At 35.5% G+C, this 16,677-nt stretch overlaps 1 protein-coding gene across 2 annotated transcripts in view; it reads right to left on the bottom strand.

Annotated features, from left to right (window-relative positions):
* The window catches only part of CEP83 (centrosomal protein 83), a 106,877-nt gene that overhangs the window by 16,495 nt on the left and 73,705 nt on the right, over positions 1-16,677 (bottom strand). For both annotated transcript variants that reach the window (XM_046646775.1, XM_046646776.1), the window contains 3 exons: positions 4,158-4,233; positions 1,915-2,072; positions 155-284 (listed from right to left, as the gene is read on the bottom strand). In XM_046646775.1, coding sequence (XP_046502731.1) covers positions 155-284; positions 1,915-2,072; positions 4,158-4,233 — 364 coding nt within the window. The remainder of the gene's footprint in view (positions 1-154; positions 285-1,914; positions 2,073-4,157; positions 4,234-16,677) is intronic.

Raw genomic sequence — 16,677 nt, 5'->3', positions numbered from 1 at the left:
CCAATTTATTTCTGCAAGGTGACAGCAAAATGTCACAACTAAATAACAAATTAAACATACCACTAAAATCTCAGTTTTAATGATAGATTTCATTCTCTTAAAATGGTTAATTACGTTTTATTCTATAGAAATCACTTTAATAAGAACCACTTGCCTTTTTCTGGGCAATTGCAGCTCGCTGCAGTTTCTCTTTAGCTTGATTATACTTTTCTTCTCTGTCAGTGATACGTTCATGAAGCTTATGCTTTTCTTCCAACCACAGTATCTGTTTCTCTTCCAATGTCCTATCAGAAGAATGCATTTTAACTCTTAGGATTAAACAGATATTACCACAAGTATAATCAAACTCACTGCCTGCTTTACCACATCCTTAATTATCTTACTGCAGTCATTCTTGCGTGGCCACATATTTGCTAATACTACCATTACTGAGTACTTCTTATGAGTCAGGCTTAGAACTGCACTTAGAACTGTATGTGTACTACGTCACTTATTCTTCCCAACAACCCCTTGAATTAGGTACTTCTGTCATCTCCATTTTTCAGATGAGGAAACTGAGGCTTAAGAGCAGTTAAGTAACTTGCTTAAAGACTTACACCTAATTAACGGCAGGTCACAGACTTGATTACCAGCTGTGAACCAAGATGACCACCAAGTTATCAAAACTGGGCCTAAGAAGGCTGGTTAAAAATCAACCCAAGTATCAAGTCTTAAGGTATGTTTTCTGCTTAGAGTAAAATTCATATAAAAGATATTTTAAGGTAACATCATAACAACTTATATCTTTAAAGCTCTTCTGCATACTTTTATGATTTTTAGTATCATTACCATAGGAGTACAAATGAGATTAACAAACCCTGAAATGTCAGATTACGTGCCTAAGGTCACACTGACTTTAAGTGTCTAAGCTGGGACCAAAATCACATTCAACTGACCCCAAGTTCAGTTATTTTTCTGCTATACAATAATACAAATAACATTCAGAAACCAATGATGAATGACTTAAATTTGCTAGCTATACTCTTATTAGCATTCGTAAACACATTTCAATCAAACATGAAGATTCCAAGATACAAATATCTATTTTTGCAAAATATAAACAAAATAATGTGGATCCTGTGGAATGTCACAACACATTATGGACAAATATCTTGCTTACTTCCTTTTCTTGAAATTCAACTGCATGTATGAAACAATGGACAAGACTTAAAATATGAAATAACAGAAAAACTGAGGGAAAAATAGTTGTATATGGCAAGATAGCCTTCACAAGAAAGAATCTGAAAAGAATAATGCTTTGCAGATTCAAATAAAAACTTCTAACACTAACAGGTTATAAAGACAAAGCAAGTACAATATAGTAGTTTTCTACCATATCTAAAAATTTTCCAGAGAATATAAGATTTTGAACTTACCAAAATCAACCTCCTACCAGTTTATTATATTGTCTACTACTAATGAATTTTGAGACCAAAAATTATAAACAAACAAATGAGCTTCCCAAAGGGTAATTCTGAGAGATTATAGCTCTAATTCTAGGAAGTAAGTTTTACACATCAAAAAAATTTTTTCTTCTCTGGTATTCAGAAGAATAATTTAGATACTTGAGGTAAGAAATATATTGATTTACTTAATGAATAAAGAAGTTTTTCTCTGATGGTTTTCAGAATGCTGTGGTCAGGCAGAATATAAAAGGGCTTCTTCCCTAAATGTCTTTTTTTTTTTTTAAACAATTTAAGAGTCCATAAAGCTCATTCTCTAGAAAGTATATTACCTAAGACCATTGCACACTGTCAAACAGTATTTGTAACTAGTTCCCAAAACACATTCAACATTGGAATCATCATTAAAAGAACTATATATAATATAGCAGAAAGAAGAAATAGTTTGTACTAAAAAAACAGCAAACTCTACTTTTCAACTTCTAGTTGCGCTTTTTCAGCTTGGCTTCTTAAATTTCGGCATTCCTGTTTTAACCTCTCCACCATTTCCTTCAGCATTTGGTTTGAATTCAGCAACTCATTCTCTGACTGTGTGAGTGAGGTCACTTGGATCTGCAAACTACTGATTTGCTTAAAAGAGAAAAAAGAAGAGAAATATAAGGCCACTAAACAAATGCAATAGAGTATGAGAGAGGCAGAGGACACACCAAGCATCTTCCCTCACAAATGCCCCGCCCAACTCATGCCCTTGAGGACACCCTGAAATGAAACAACAAAACAGCAGCAGCGTTAGGATCCACTAGCATAGGATCATTTCTTAATATAACCAGAGAATAAAGAACCATATTCTTCAGCTGCCACTGAGTCCTCTCTCTTCGTCCCAAAATAAGCAGGCCAGAAGGGGTATTAGGAGCAGGGAGAAGCGTTATTAGAAGAACAGGAAGGTGAGAAAAAAGAACCCGACTATTAGAGTCTCCTATTGGACTTCCTCTAGCTTCCTAGGAAAGAAAAGATTTTTTTAAAAGCAGGTCAGCTGGGAAAGCTGCTAAGGAAATCGTTCTCCCACTCCCACATACCCTGTAACAAGCAACCATTCCAAGGGCTCTGCTTTCTGAACAGTCAGGAATCGTAAACAGGAAGGATCACTCTCACACTGTTTCTAAATGGTGTCTAAGCATTCTATACAAACAGCGTTGGGCAGAAGAAAGATGCTCCGAGAAACCTAATGAACGGCAGGGCTTCCTTGGCCTCTAGGGCCATTTATCAAGCCATGAAATATCACTCAGACTTTTTCTCCACTCCAATTTACTTTTATATGGGAGGACTTTTTCTCTGAAAAGCAGCTAATTATCCAGTTATAGATTAACAGGTTAGGAAGATCTACACTGCTTTTAAGTTACATCCAAATAACCTTCACTAGGGACACAGTTATATCTACTTTCCCCACAAGCCATTTTACCAATTAATAAAGTGTTCATTTTTCTTTCACTTTCTTTTACCTCTCTTAGCCATTCTCTGAGAATTTTGGAAGCAGAGTCAAGAGACTCAGGATCAAAAGACCCTATCATGAGACTCAAGAGTCAAAAGAAACCAGATTCTTTATGCAATAAATTAAATAAGTGGGAAATAACTCCATTACTTCCTGATGGTAGCAAAAGCCAAATAAGATAGGACGGTATATATCCAAAAAGCAACTGTCAGCAGAATGAAGTAAAATAGTATGTCTCAGATTTCTATTTTAGAATGAATTTCTCCAGGAAGAACTATTCAGTCTTTATTTTTAACTAGAATTGTAAATATTAAATCTGTATTACAGCTGACTGAACAAGCAGCCTTCAAGGAACTTAATACTTCTCCATATCTATAGGATGATGGAAAGCCCAATGCCAATGATACTAGATAACTTCTCTCAGAGTATCAAACATTATGAACTCCTCATAGACACTTAGAAACCATAACTGCATATGCAAAGCAACGACAGCTAGCATGCAATATAAATCCTAAAAATGGAATCTTCACTACTTCATAATTTAAAGGGGAAAAAAACCATTTTAAACAAAAAAGAAAATAGAATTCAGGAAAGAACATTCTTCCATCTTTTACCATGTAAATCTTTCCTAAACCCAAATAACTTTAATTAAAATATAAATTCCCTAGTGGTTACCAGAGGGGAAGAGGGTTGGAGGGCGGGCATAAGGGGCAATGGGGCATATTTATATGGTGACTGACAAATAATAATGTACAACTGAAATTTCAATGTTATAAACTAGCATGGCCTCAATAAAATAAAATTTTTAAAAAAAGTTTCCTTCCATAAATAGAACTCTTGGATTTCACAGGGATATAATAAGAAATAGCTCATGGAATAAGAAATGTAAAGCTACAAGCCAATCACACAAGTAACTTAAAATCTGGATGATCTTTCTAATCAATTTTTAAAATTCAGAATATCAAAATATTGTCCTTTAAACTATGATTTTTAAAAAATCATGGGCCACAGTATATAAATATCTTAAAAACAGCAGTTAGCAAAAGAAGCTTACTAAGCTAGAGCTTAAAAAGGTTTAAACATATTATTTTTACATAACCTCATCAATGTTATCAATTGTAGTAATATTTTCATAATACTGATATGTAAAATTCCAATAAAGATTCAAAACACAGATTTAAAGAAGCACTTAAAAAATAAAAGCAAAACGTTTGCTAAAATCATACCTGTTTCAGCGCAGAATTTTCATTTTTTTCTTTCTCTGCATTCTCAATATCCACAATTTGTTGCTGAAGTTTTAACCTAAAAATCACAACCCAACAAAAGACATTATTAAGAATCCATAGTTAACATATTTCAAGGAACTAGACAATCATTTTACTGAGTACCTCTACTGGCACCAGGCACTGTCTATTCAAAGTGGTAGACAAAGATTTTGACTTCAGGCAGGTAAGTTGTGTTCATATATAACCAAAATGTAACAACTTTCTGCTTCTGCCATGGAAAAATCTACAGACTATGGGTATAGAGAAGATGAGAAATCAAGCCTGTCTAGGAAGAGGAGAGAATACACATGGATATAAAAATCTGATGAGTTGGATTTTGATAAACATAGGGAGCGTCTGGAACTCACGGCCTTGGCTGGAAGAGTACACAATGTGTCGCAGAGACATCAGAAGTAGTCCAGTTTAGGAGAAGCCATCTTACAGCCATGCAGTATTTCACCATCTACAAAATGCTCTCAGATGCACTGCTGCTTCACTCTCACTCTACTAGGTTATGGAGCTCTTAAATGTATCCTTAATGCCTATCATTATGTCTTTAGTATAACAAGCATTTAATTAAGTTGGCCAATTTTAATTGTACTAATTTCTCACAATAAGTCTGTGAAAATAAGCAGAGTCATCTTTATTATTATTCCAATTTTAGAGATAAAGAGATTGAGGCTTAGCAAAGTTAGGTCCAAATCAAACAGCTACCAAGAAGCCAAATCAAGACAGGACCCAGGTCTTCAACACTCAAATGCCCCCTCTGCCACTTCATTATGCTGCAATTTTACTGATTTTATTTATTTATTTATTTATTTTGAGGAAGATTAGCCCTGAGCTAACTACTGCCAGTCCTCCTCTTTTTTGCTGAGGAAGCCCGGCCTTGAGCTAACATCCATGCCCATCTTCCTCTACTTTATATGTGGGATGCCTACCACAGCATGGCATGCCAAGCAGTGCCATGTCCACACCTAGGATCTGAACCGGCGAAGCCCGGCCCACCAAGAAGCGGAACATGCAAACTTAATGGCTGCGCCACTGGGCCGGCCCCTAATTTTACTGATTTTAAATTCAGTATTTAAAAGAAAATTATCTAGTACAGGACACCATATTATATTCTATAAAATATATTATGAGCTTTCACCCCTGCGATGAATGAACACTTACATGACTTGTGTGCTCTTCAAAAGGAATGATACATTCTCTGCCTTAAAATGCAGAGCATCTCTGGTGACTAAACGACTAACCTCATGAGAAACATTTTACGTTAATTAGGTTTGACAGGATAGGCCCTTGACCTCTCCCTTTTTAAAATCCTTCAGAAACTTACAGCAAATATACTTCACTTGACACTTATTTATAGTTTTGCGTTATTAGCATGTCTTATCGACCCAATTAGGACTGCTTATTGAGAAGACAACATTCTCAAAGGCCTAGGGCTATGCTTTAAACAGTAATAAGAACTCAATAAATATTTGTTGATGGACTGGAAGAACCAACCCAAATCCTAGATTAGACATTGAAATGTGTAAGACGATTGGACAGTATGACATGGAAGAAATCTTAAGGCCCACTGCTTCTTGAGATATTTACATAAAAATGTCAGAAACAATGGATCTAAAGGAAGAAAGCGAGTCTTGCTCTTCCTTTGCTCCTTTGCTGTACTAGTCATACTCTTATTTCACAATTCTAGCCATATTATTGCTCTGTCAAACTTTCTGTACATTGCTCCCTTAAATGTTTATAAATGTTATTAACTAGGTGCTTTTAGGTTACTGAATTAATAAAGGTTTCTTTCTACAAAAACATGAAGATGAAAATAGAGGAGAAAACACTGTGGGTCCTAGGCAAGGTCCAGAGCTGGCAAAGTTAGGCCCCAAGTTTATCTTAGCTCTGGTCAAGATTTTGGATACACTTGATTAAATCAATAAGGAAGAAGACCCAGCTAAGAAAGCATTTGTGGCCTGAATGCTTTCTAAATACGCAGATATGAAGAGAAACAATAATGCTGTACTTACAAAGACTGAAGTCAAAGAAACCAATGGTAAAGAGTATTTGACTATCATTAAAACACGGAAGGAATGAGACATCATTATGGTAGACTATAAGAGATTATACAAAGTTTTCTTCAGTTCACTTTGCTGAAGCACTGCTGGGTTAGAATCCACAACTGACAAGAATTTTTTTTTTTAGGAGAAAATTAGTTCATGATTTAAGATCATTATAGTTAGGATTCTATGACAGAATGGAATTTAAGATAAACAACAATTAACTTTAGTAGAGATGATCAGCATTTACTGAGTAAGCTCAATGGTCTTAAATCTCAATAACAAAAGAGTTCAAAACAGGTAGATATTATTTTAAAAGGCAGTGCTGCAGATTTAGGAATATAGGATCTCTTTTTTTTAAGATTTTATTTTTTTCCTTTTTCTCCCCAAAGCCCCCTGGTACATAGTTGTATATTCTTCGTTGTGGGTCCTTCTAGTTGTGGCAAGTGGGACGCTATCTCAGCGTGGTTTGATGAGCAGTGCCATGTCCGCGCCCAGGATTCGAACCAATGAAACACTGGGCCGCCTGCAGTGGAGAGCGCGAACTTAACCACTCGGCCACAGGGCCAGCCCAATATAGGATCTCTTTTGATTAGAAGATTCTGAGTATTCAAGGTGTGCCACAAGTCAAAAGAAAATAAGTCTTAAAACAGAAGTACAAAGTACAGAAGAAAGTTCAATTGATTTTCATTAGGGAGTCAGCAGAGGTTACATAAAAGAAATGCAATTCGAACTGGACTTTGAAGGCAAAATAAGAGGCTGAGGTAGCGAAATTACAGATATAGTTGAAGAAGAGGATAACTCATGAAGCAAGACTTTAGAGGAAACAAGGGGAGTGGGATTAAGAGCACTGTTCACTTAGGAAGTAAAGGGAGGAACGTTAGTTTCATTAAAACAGAAAGGGAGGAGAGAATGGATGAAGGTACCGAAATTCTCAGATAGTGAGAAGTTGAAAGAATTCATATCCAGGAGCCTTTCCTCACGTCCAAGTGAGAGCACAGCTGAACAGTCAGTAAATAGTTTCCAAGCTGAGTAGGGCAAGGGAACCAGGCTAATGGACTGGAAGAAGAAAAAAAAGTACAAGAGGGGCCACCCTGTGACCCAGCAGTTAAGTTTGCGTATACCACTTTGGCGGCCCAGGATTTCGCCAGTTCGAATCCTGGGCACAGACATGGCGCCACTCATCAGGCCATGCTGAGGCAGCATCCCACATGCAACAACTAGAAGGATCCACAATTAAAAATATACAACTATGTACCGGGGGGCTTTGGGAGAAAAAGGAAAAAATAAAATCTTTAAAAAACAAAAAAAAAAAGTACAAGACCTACCAGTTTCTCTATCTTCAGTTGAGAATGAAGTGGATAAGAAAAAAATTTATGTCTTTGCAGTGATCGGTTCCAAGGGATGAAAAGGTACAAGATATGGCTAAGTGTAGGGGCTGCTAATGTGGAATAAAGATAAAGAATGCCAGAGTGAAGATAAACTAAACTACAGTCATCCCTTGCTATCAGTGGAAGATTGGTTCCAGGAACCCTGCGGACACCAAAATCCACGGATGCTCAAGTCCTTGAGATAGAATGAGGTCGTATAATGAATACAGTGGGCCCATATCTGCGGATGCTCGCCCCAAGGTGTTGGATGGGTCAACAATATTAACACTGTAGTGGCTAAGAACAATGGATAGAATGAAGGATAGAAAATTGAAACAATTTGAGCCAGAAGTCAAGGTCCTCAATCACCATTGGGGAATATCCTGTAGGCAAGTAATTGGCAGAGAAAAAGATAGGATAAGATGAATGCAACAAATATCAAAGGAAAAAACATTTTAACCAAAGTTAGTCAAACAATGGAGTGGAGTTCACAAATACCGATTTCCTTTCTTGGTCCCTAGTTGCAGGCGAGAGGAAGGAGAAATAATTTCCACTTAAAAGGGTTGCCTGGTAATATGCCATCCAGACAAAGTCGGGTTTCAGTGAGGGGGTGTTTAAAACGAAAAGGTGAGACTGCAAAAAATTCATTGGTAATGGAAGAGAGATTTCAGAGGCTACAGCAAAAATTGTAAAAGGAGAGCTTTAGTAGGTTGGTGGTGAGGAAAAATCAAAAGGTGAAGGATAAGTTGGGGAATGAGAAACTATGAGATCAAGTACTGTATATTTTAAAATTAATTATGGAAATAAAACAAAGAGAAACAGTAGGTGAAGTGGAGGACCAAGGTACAACAAAGAACGCAACTGTGGAAAAGTTTAAAACATTTGGAATAACAGTGAGATGGAGCCATTCCAAGTTCTCTTCAAAGTACAGGATAGCTAATCATGGTGATTATTGCCTAGGTTTTCCGTGGCAGGCAGCTGATGTGTGTCATTTCAACATTAACAAATACTTATTGAGTGCCTACAAGTGCTGAGCCCAGTCCTAAGTGTTGCAAATATACCAGAGAATAACAAAGACAGAATCTCTATCCTTAAGAAATTTACAGTCCAATAGCACTGGCTGATCAAGCCTTCTTTAATGATGGAAATGTGCAATATTTGCAATATCCAATGATAGTCACTAGCTACATGTACTAGTGCATACTTGAAATGTGGCTAGTACAATTGAGGAAATGAATTTTTATTTTTTATTTTATTTTATTTTTTTTGCAGAAGATTAGCCCTGAGCTAACTGCTGCCAATCCTCCTCTTTTTGCTGAGGAAGACTGGCCCTGAGCTAACATCCAGGCCCATCTTCCTCTGCTTTATATGTGGGATGCCTACCACAGCGTGGCATGCCAAGCAGTGCCACGTCCGCACCCAGGATCCAAACTGACGAACCCCAGGCTGCCAAAGCAGAACGTGTACATTTAACCACTGCACCACTAGGTTGGCCCTTGAATTTTTTATTTAAAAAAATTTTAATTTTAAATTAAACAGCTATATATGTGGCTAGTAATACCATATTACATATGAAGGTTCTAGTGTAACCTCTTGGCTTCATTTGAGGTCAGTTCCCATTATCAAGTGAAAGCAATAGATAGGGCAAGGAAGAGAAGTTGTATTTGTGATTTCTCTATTGTCAAAGATCCCTAGAACAAGTTTCTTGAGAATGGCAGTTCTTCTTATATCAAGCCACTGCAAGCAAAATTCTTGCTTGTGAGCACTGGAAATCGACTCTGGCCACTACTAGCAAAAAGGGACTTTCCCGGGAGGATATAAGAGACTCATTGAATCAACAGGAAACTAGAGAACCAGAACCAGGTTAGAATAACTGACCAGAATTACAAGCAAGGACATGCCACAAGAACTGTCTGATCCTTCAAATGCTGCCACATATTCTTCCATCACTTATTTTGCAGTTCAAATTCTGGAAAATAATTTGCCCAATTGGCCAAATATAAATCTATTCCCTACTAAGATACTATGGAACAAACAATTCATCTCAAGATGGAGTATAAATAGAAAGGAGAATATATTAAATAATAGTTTTGGGTCTTTTAAAAATGTTTCCAAAAACCTTAAGATAAAAATTAGAAAGCCACAGAAAGAACACAGAGCTCTGGCTTTAAGCAATGCAAAAGATAAGGGGTATTCACCACAGGACTTCTTAAATGATCAGTTTCCCTGAGTTAGTTATTGCTCCTATTTCTGCAACTGATCTCCCCTCATTTCCGATAATAAACTTCACATTACCTCCCCCTCCACAACAACCAAAATAGGCATATAACCTGGGCTGAGTCAGAATGCCCTATCCCCGTGGCCCAGAGATGGGCATGTGAAGCAGGCCTAACGCTTTTCTAGATTTTTCTGACTTGGATCACCAAATAAGAACTCTGTCTTCTTTGATCTCAAAATACAGTGTTGGCCTCACAGAGAATGCAGTAAGAGAGAAGCAGACAAAAGAGTTAGAAAAGAGAGGAGGGAGATGAAAGGAGGGAAGAAGCCACTCTCATCTGACCACATTTGAGTCCGCAGATCCAGGTGTCCATGAGACCAGCACAATCCCTGTACTTTCCACAAATTTATCTTGGCCAATAAAGTCCCTTTTTCGCTTGAGTTAGCTGGAGTTGGGTTACTGTCATAACTAAAAATTGACTAGATACTTTATTTAAAATCCTGTAATTTTTACATGTTTTTAATTTACAGGTAACTTTATAAATTTTAAACTCATTGTGGGGTGGGACAGCTTTTTGAAATAAAGAATTCTATTAGAATAATAATTTTATTATTTAGTCTAGTGGTGAAGAAACTACTTTAATGAAGAGAGTGGTATGTTGTTAACAATTTAAAGCATCTGCCAAAGCAGTGATTAATCTTACTTCTCATGGATATTTGCTATTTCTAAATAAATGGATATTTTTGCTTTACATGATTTAGACTTTTCATTTCCTTAGCAAGACCTTTTTCTCCATAAGTAGTCTCTTTCTAACCTATCACATATTCTAAATAAGTTGCAACTATGATTATTTTAATGAATGATCAAAATAGACATGGTTGATGTTGCTAGACTTACAAATCAGAAAATCAGAAATTCCATGGGAAAAACACAATTGTAAACCATTAAATTAAAAAGAGTCATGCAAATTTTGTGAATTACTCCTTTTGCTATATTTTATGTTGATTACTATGTCCTTATTTTAAAATAAGTTGGGGTCAGCTACACATTATAAATGATCTGTACAAACTGAAGAGGAATCAAAGAAAAATTACCAAAGTGACCAATGGCATAGAAAATGATTAATATTAAAGAAGAACTAAAGGAATGAAAGCTGTTTTATATAGCAAAAAGACAAAAAACCTAAGGGTCAAGTTCATTATTGTCCTCAAGTAATGACAGAATACTGAACATTTTATCACTATGGCAACAGAAGCCCAAACCAGGAGAAACAGGCTTACATTTTAATAAAAGATCCTAACTGGCCAAGCTGTGGGACCATAATAGGATAAAACATTAGAGTGAGGCTCCTGGGGAGAATCTCTCTCTCTTTTCTGGAGATGGTAAAGGAAGAGATTAAAAAAAAAAAAATTTACCTATACTGAACAGTTAAAAAATGTACCAATCTAAAAACAAAGAGTAGGCCAAGACTGGCTCTCAAAAGCCATTACAGATTTATGATTCTAGAATTGTAGCAGCTAACATTTAAATTAATAGTTCATAAAACCTGACATTCATAAATAACACCTATGTCTCTCTGCCTGAGGCCATTCTCTCCTCAGTAATGAGAATCAAAAACCTTGTCCCAAAACATAACATACAACTTATTGAACATGATTTTTAAAAACCTCTCAACTTTCTTGTATGTATTTAGGAAGTCATTAAGATTTTAAAATTTTAAAAAGCACATATACGGGACTTCCAGGTAGTTGAAGATAACAGCAGATGTCTAGTTCTATGTTATCCATACATAGCGCAAAACAATACAGAACAGCAAGGAGAATAACGCCACACAAAACTACATGCTTTGCATAACTGGAAAAAAGAAAATGCTCAAACTTCGAAACATCTGTAAGTAAAAAAAGGAAAATAATTCTAAATCCCAGCAAGCGCCCACTCACGCTCCTGCCTGGAAGTCTTAGCGATGAGCATGGGCTCACTGCATGGGAATGGACTTAATTCATCCATTAAAATAAAAAGATGTCTAATTTGGCTCCAAAGCAAGACCCAACTATATTCTATACATTTAAAAAACAAAGTGATTCAGAAGGACTAAAAATAAGCGGATAAACAAAGGCAGACTAGGCAAATGGAAACAAGAAAACGGGAGTAATGATGATATCAGACAATGTGGAATTCAAGCTAAAAAAAAAATTAAATGACAAAACTAAAAGCACTTTTAAATGCTAAAAGACACAATTCACAATTAAGATATGACTTATGAGTATCTATACACCAAATAATACAGCATGATGCAAATAATACACCCTTATGATGCAAAAAACTACAAGAAAGTCAAGGAGTCAGAGAAATACACTAATAATAATAATAATAATAATAGGAGACTTTAATATACCACTGTTTGTACAAGACAAATAAGTGGACCAAAAAAATAAGTACACACAGTTAATAAGGTAGATCTTATGGATGTAGATATCAAACTTTATACTCTTATATTTGAGCACTTTCTTTTCTAGTCCTTAGGTAACACTCATAAAAATGGATCATGTATTACAGGAAAGAAACTGGGGTGAGGCAAGTGAGGTGCCAAGGGTACAAAAGTTATGGAGACGCACTCTAGGGTTCCTGCAAGTGCAGTGTCAACATATACAAGTGAGTGGCTCCTTAAATTTTTCACCCTGGGTGCCTCTCTTGCTTTACCCTAGTCCTGGCCGTGATATATCAGGTCACAAAGAAAACATCAGTGTGTTCCATAAAGCAGAAATAAGAGAAATACTACTCTCTGATCACAATGCAATAAAACTAGAAATTAACAACAAAATAAAAAAACAAAAAAGCATTCCCATCTGGAAATTCAAAAACCTTCTGTTATGGACTGAATTGTGTCTCCACAAAATTCGTATGCTGAAATCCTAGCCTCCAGTACTTTAGAATTTCCCTTGAATTCAGAATTAGTGATTGTATTTTGAGATAGGGCCTTAAAAGAGGTAACAGGTTAAATGAGGTTATATGGGTGGGTCCTAATCCAACATGACCAGTATCCTTATAAGAAGACAGAGGTACCAAGGATACATGTGCAGAGAGGAAATGCCATGTGAGGATGCAGCAAGAAGGCAACCATCTGCTAGCCAAAGAGAGAGGCCTCAGGAGAAACCAAATCTGCCACTACTTTGAGATCTCAGATTTCTATCCTCCAGACTGTAATAAAATACATTTCTGCTGTTGAAACCACCCCATCTTTGGTATTTTGTTATGGCAGCCCTAGCAAACTATTAGTTTCACTTTCTATTAAACAACTACACCTCCTATTAATACATCTTCTATTAAACAACTCTTGGGTGAAAAGAAAAATACAAATTGAAATTAGAGAATTTCTAAAAAAATAACTTAATTAAAACATTATATATAGTCTATAGGATACAGTGAAAGCAGTGATAAGAAAATTCACAGCACCAGACACTTTTACCAATAAAAATGAAAGAATTAACATTAGTTGAATTAAATTCCCAACTCAAAAAATAACCAAAAAATGAACAAAGTAAATAAAAGAAAGCACAAAGTATATAACATGATCTTAGAAAACTTAAGAATCCACAAAGCACCTAGTAGAAAATACATGACATTAGCAAGGTCATAGGATTCAAGGTCAATACATAAAAGTTAACTAACTGTACTTCTGTATGCTAGCAATAAATAATTAGCAAAATTTAAAAGAAAAAACTCTATTTATAATCACATAAAAATGCTTAGGAATAAAATGTAACACAAGATGAGCATGACATATACAAGGAAAATGACCAAAACTCTGATGATAAGAATTAAAGATGACCTAAATAAACGGAGAGATAGGCCATGTTCATGGATTGGATAGACTTAACATTGTTGAAATGACAACTCTCCTCAAACTGAGCTACAGATTCAACGTAATCTCAATTAAAATCTTAACAAGGCTTTTTGGAAAAGGTTGACAAGCTGATTTTAAAATTTATGTTTTAAAATTGATGTAGACAGGCACAGGACTCAGAAGAGCCAAAACAATCTGGACAAAAAAGAACAAGGTAGAGCACTTGTTATTACCTGAATCAAACTTAACATAAAGCTACAGTAGTCAAGACAGACATACAGATCAATGACATAACCAAGTTTAAGACAGACACACACTTATATGGTCAACTGACTTTCAACAAAGGTACCAAAATAATTCAGTGGGGGAAAAGACAGTCTTCAACAAATGGTTCTGGAAGAACTGGATACCTATAGAGAAATAAAAAATGAATGCCTACCATCGCCTCACACCATGTAAAAATTAACATGAATTGGACCATAAAACCTAAACGTAAAAACCAAAATATTAATCTTTTATAAGAAAACATAAGAGAATTCTTTGTGACACAGGATTAAGCAAAGATTTCCTAAACAGAATACAAAAAGCACACACTAGAAAAGAAACTGACAAAATATTTCATCAAAATAAACAATTCTGCTTTTGACAGACACAATTAAAAAAGCAAGCAAGCCACAGACTGGGAAAAAATATTTGTAAAACATGTATCTGACACAGGGCTTGAATGCAGAATACATAAAGAGCTGTTACAACTCAATAAGTAGGTAACTTCCCAATTTTAAAAATGGGCAAAATATTTCAACAGACACTTCACAGAAGTGAAGTCGCGTATTAGCACATTAAAAGATGCTAAACATCACTAGCCAGCCATCAGGGAAAACCAAATTAAGACCACAGTAACATATTACTATACATCTGCTAGAATTATTAACTTAGCCTGATAATAACAAGTGTCACTAAACGTGTGAAACAAGTGGAACTTTCATACATTGCCACTGGGAATGAAAAGCAGTACAACTACTTTGGAAAACAGTATTGTTATATGTTATAAAATTAAATATACATGTACATATGACTCCGCATTCTCATTCTTATTTAACCAAGAGAAATAAAAACATATGTTCACACAAAGACTTGTACATGAATGTTCATAACAGCATTATTCATAATAGCTCCAAACTACTAACAACCCAAATATTTGGTCATAAAAAGAAGAATGGATAAACAAATCATGTTATATTCATACAATGGAATCCTAATCAACAATAAATAGGAATGAACTACTGATATATGCAACAACATATGGAAAAATCAGGCACTGCCTAAGACTGGGGATCGGGGAGGACAAGCACAAGGACACATGAGGAAATCTTTAGGGTGATGGAACTTTCTATGCTTTTATTGTGATGATTACACAACTGCACACAATTACAAAAAATTCATCAAATTGTACATTATTTAAAGGGTGAATTTTAATTTATGTGCCTTGAACGTAATAAAACTACAGAAACTTTTTAGTGGCAAAAAACACGAAGTTGTCAAGATGAAAGCAGAAATTAATGAGGTAGAAAATAAAAAACAGTTGATTCAACAAATCAAAATCCTAGTTTTAAAAAAACAGTGGAGGGAGCCAACCCCATGGCTGAGTGGTTAAGTTCGCATGCTCTGCTGCGGTGGCCCAGGGTTTTGCCAGTTCAGATCCTTGGCACAGACATGGTACCACTCATCAAGCCATGCTGGGTGGCATCCCACATGCCACAACTAGAAGGACCCACAACTGAGAATATACAGCTATGTACTGGGGGGCTTTGGGGAGAAAAAGGAATAAAATAAAATCTTTAAAACAACAACAACAACAAAAAACCCACTGGAGGCCAACCCAGTGGTGTAGTGGTTAAGTGTGCACGCTCCGCTTCTGCAGCCTGGGGTTCACAGGTTCAGATCCCAGATGTGGACCTACACACTGCTCATCAAGCCATGCTCCTCAAAACAGAGGAAGACTGGCACAGATGTTAGCTTAGGGTCAATCTTCCTCACCAAAATAAATAAATAAATAAATAGATAAATAAATAAATAAATAAAATTTTTAAAAAACACTGAACTGTATGCTTAAAAATGATTAAAATAGTAAATTTTGCTATGTATATTTTACCACAATAAAACATAAAATAAACAAAGCACTCGCTGGCTTGATTAAGAAAGAGAGGAAGAAAGTACGTATACAAAATAAGAAAGGACCAAGGGAAAGTAAGCATTGAAAGAGAAGAAATTAAAAAATAAAATACTTTGCAGACCTCTATGCAAATAAATTTGAAAACACAGATGCAATCAATAATTTCTTATGAAAACAGATTATCAAAATTGATCCCAATAAAGATGGAGAGCTTAAACAGGCTGATTTCCACAGAAGACACAGATAATTATTCCAGATATTAAGGTTGGTTCAAGATTAGGGAATCCATTAATATACTATAGTAACAGTGCTAAGGGAGGAAAAATCATGATTGTCTCCAGAGATGCTGAAAAACTTTTGAAAATTTTCAATATCATGCCTAAATTATTACTGTTTGTCAAGTGATGTTTTCCTATTTCCATCATTCCTTCTACATTTATTAATTGGAATTCTCCCGAAAAGAGCTTTCCCCTCTCTCTAAATATTTAATATTATATCAATTTGGATACATGGATTCTTATTCTATGGGTTTTAATCCTTTATTGTAATTTGTTTTGTTGCTCAAATTGTCTCAGATTTGGCCAACAGATGCTAAATTAGTGGAAGAATATATGATGAGAAAATCTAAGAATATTAACATAGTCTCAAAGTATCTCCCCATAAGATAATTATATATTACAAAGAGGAAAAAAAAGTCATCTTATAATGAAAAAATCTGGCAGATACTACCTTAACCAAGTGATCAAAGTTAACGTCACCAGTAAAGGCACAAATTATGTACCTTCTGATATGATGCACTGAGGACACGTGACTTTGACTTTGGTG

The sequence above is a fragment of the Equus quagga genome, chromosome 19 (assembly GCF_021613505.1).
Source record: "Equus quagga isolate Etosha38 chromosome 19, UCLA_HA_Equagga_1.0, whole genome shotgun sequence".
Classification (NCBI taxonomy): Eukaryota; Metazoa; Chordata; class Mammalia; order Perissodactyla; family Equidae; genus Equus; species Equus quagga.
This window is presented reverse-complemented; position numbering and strand designations above follow the sequence as displayed.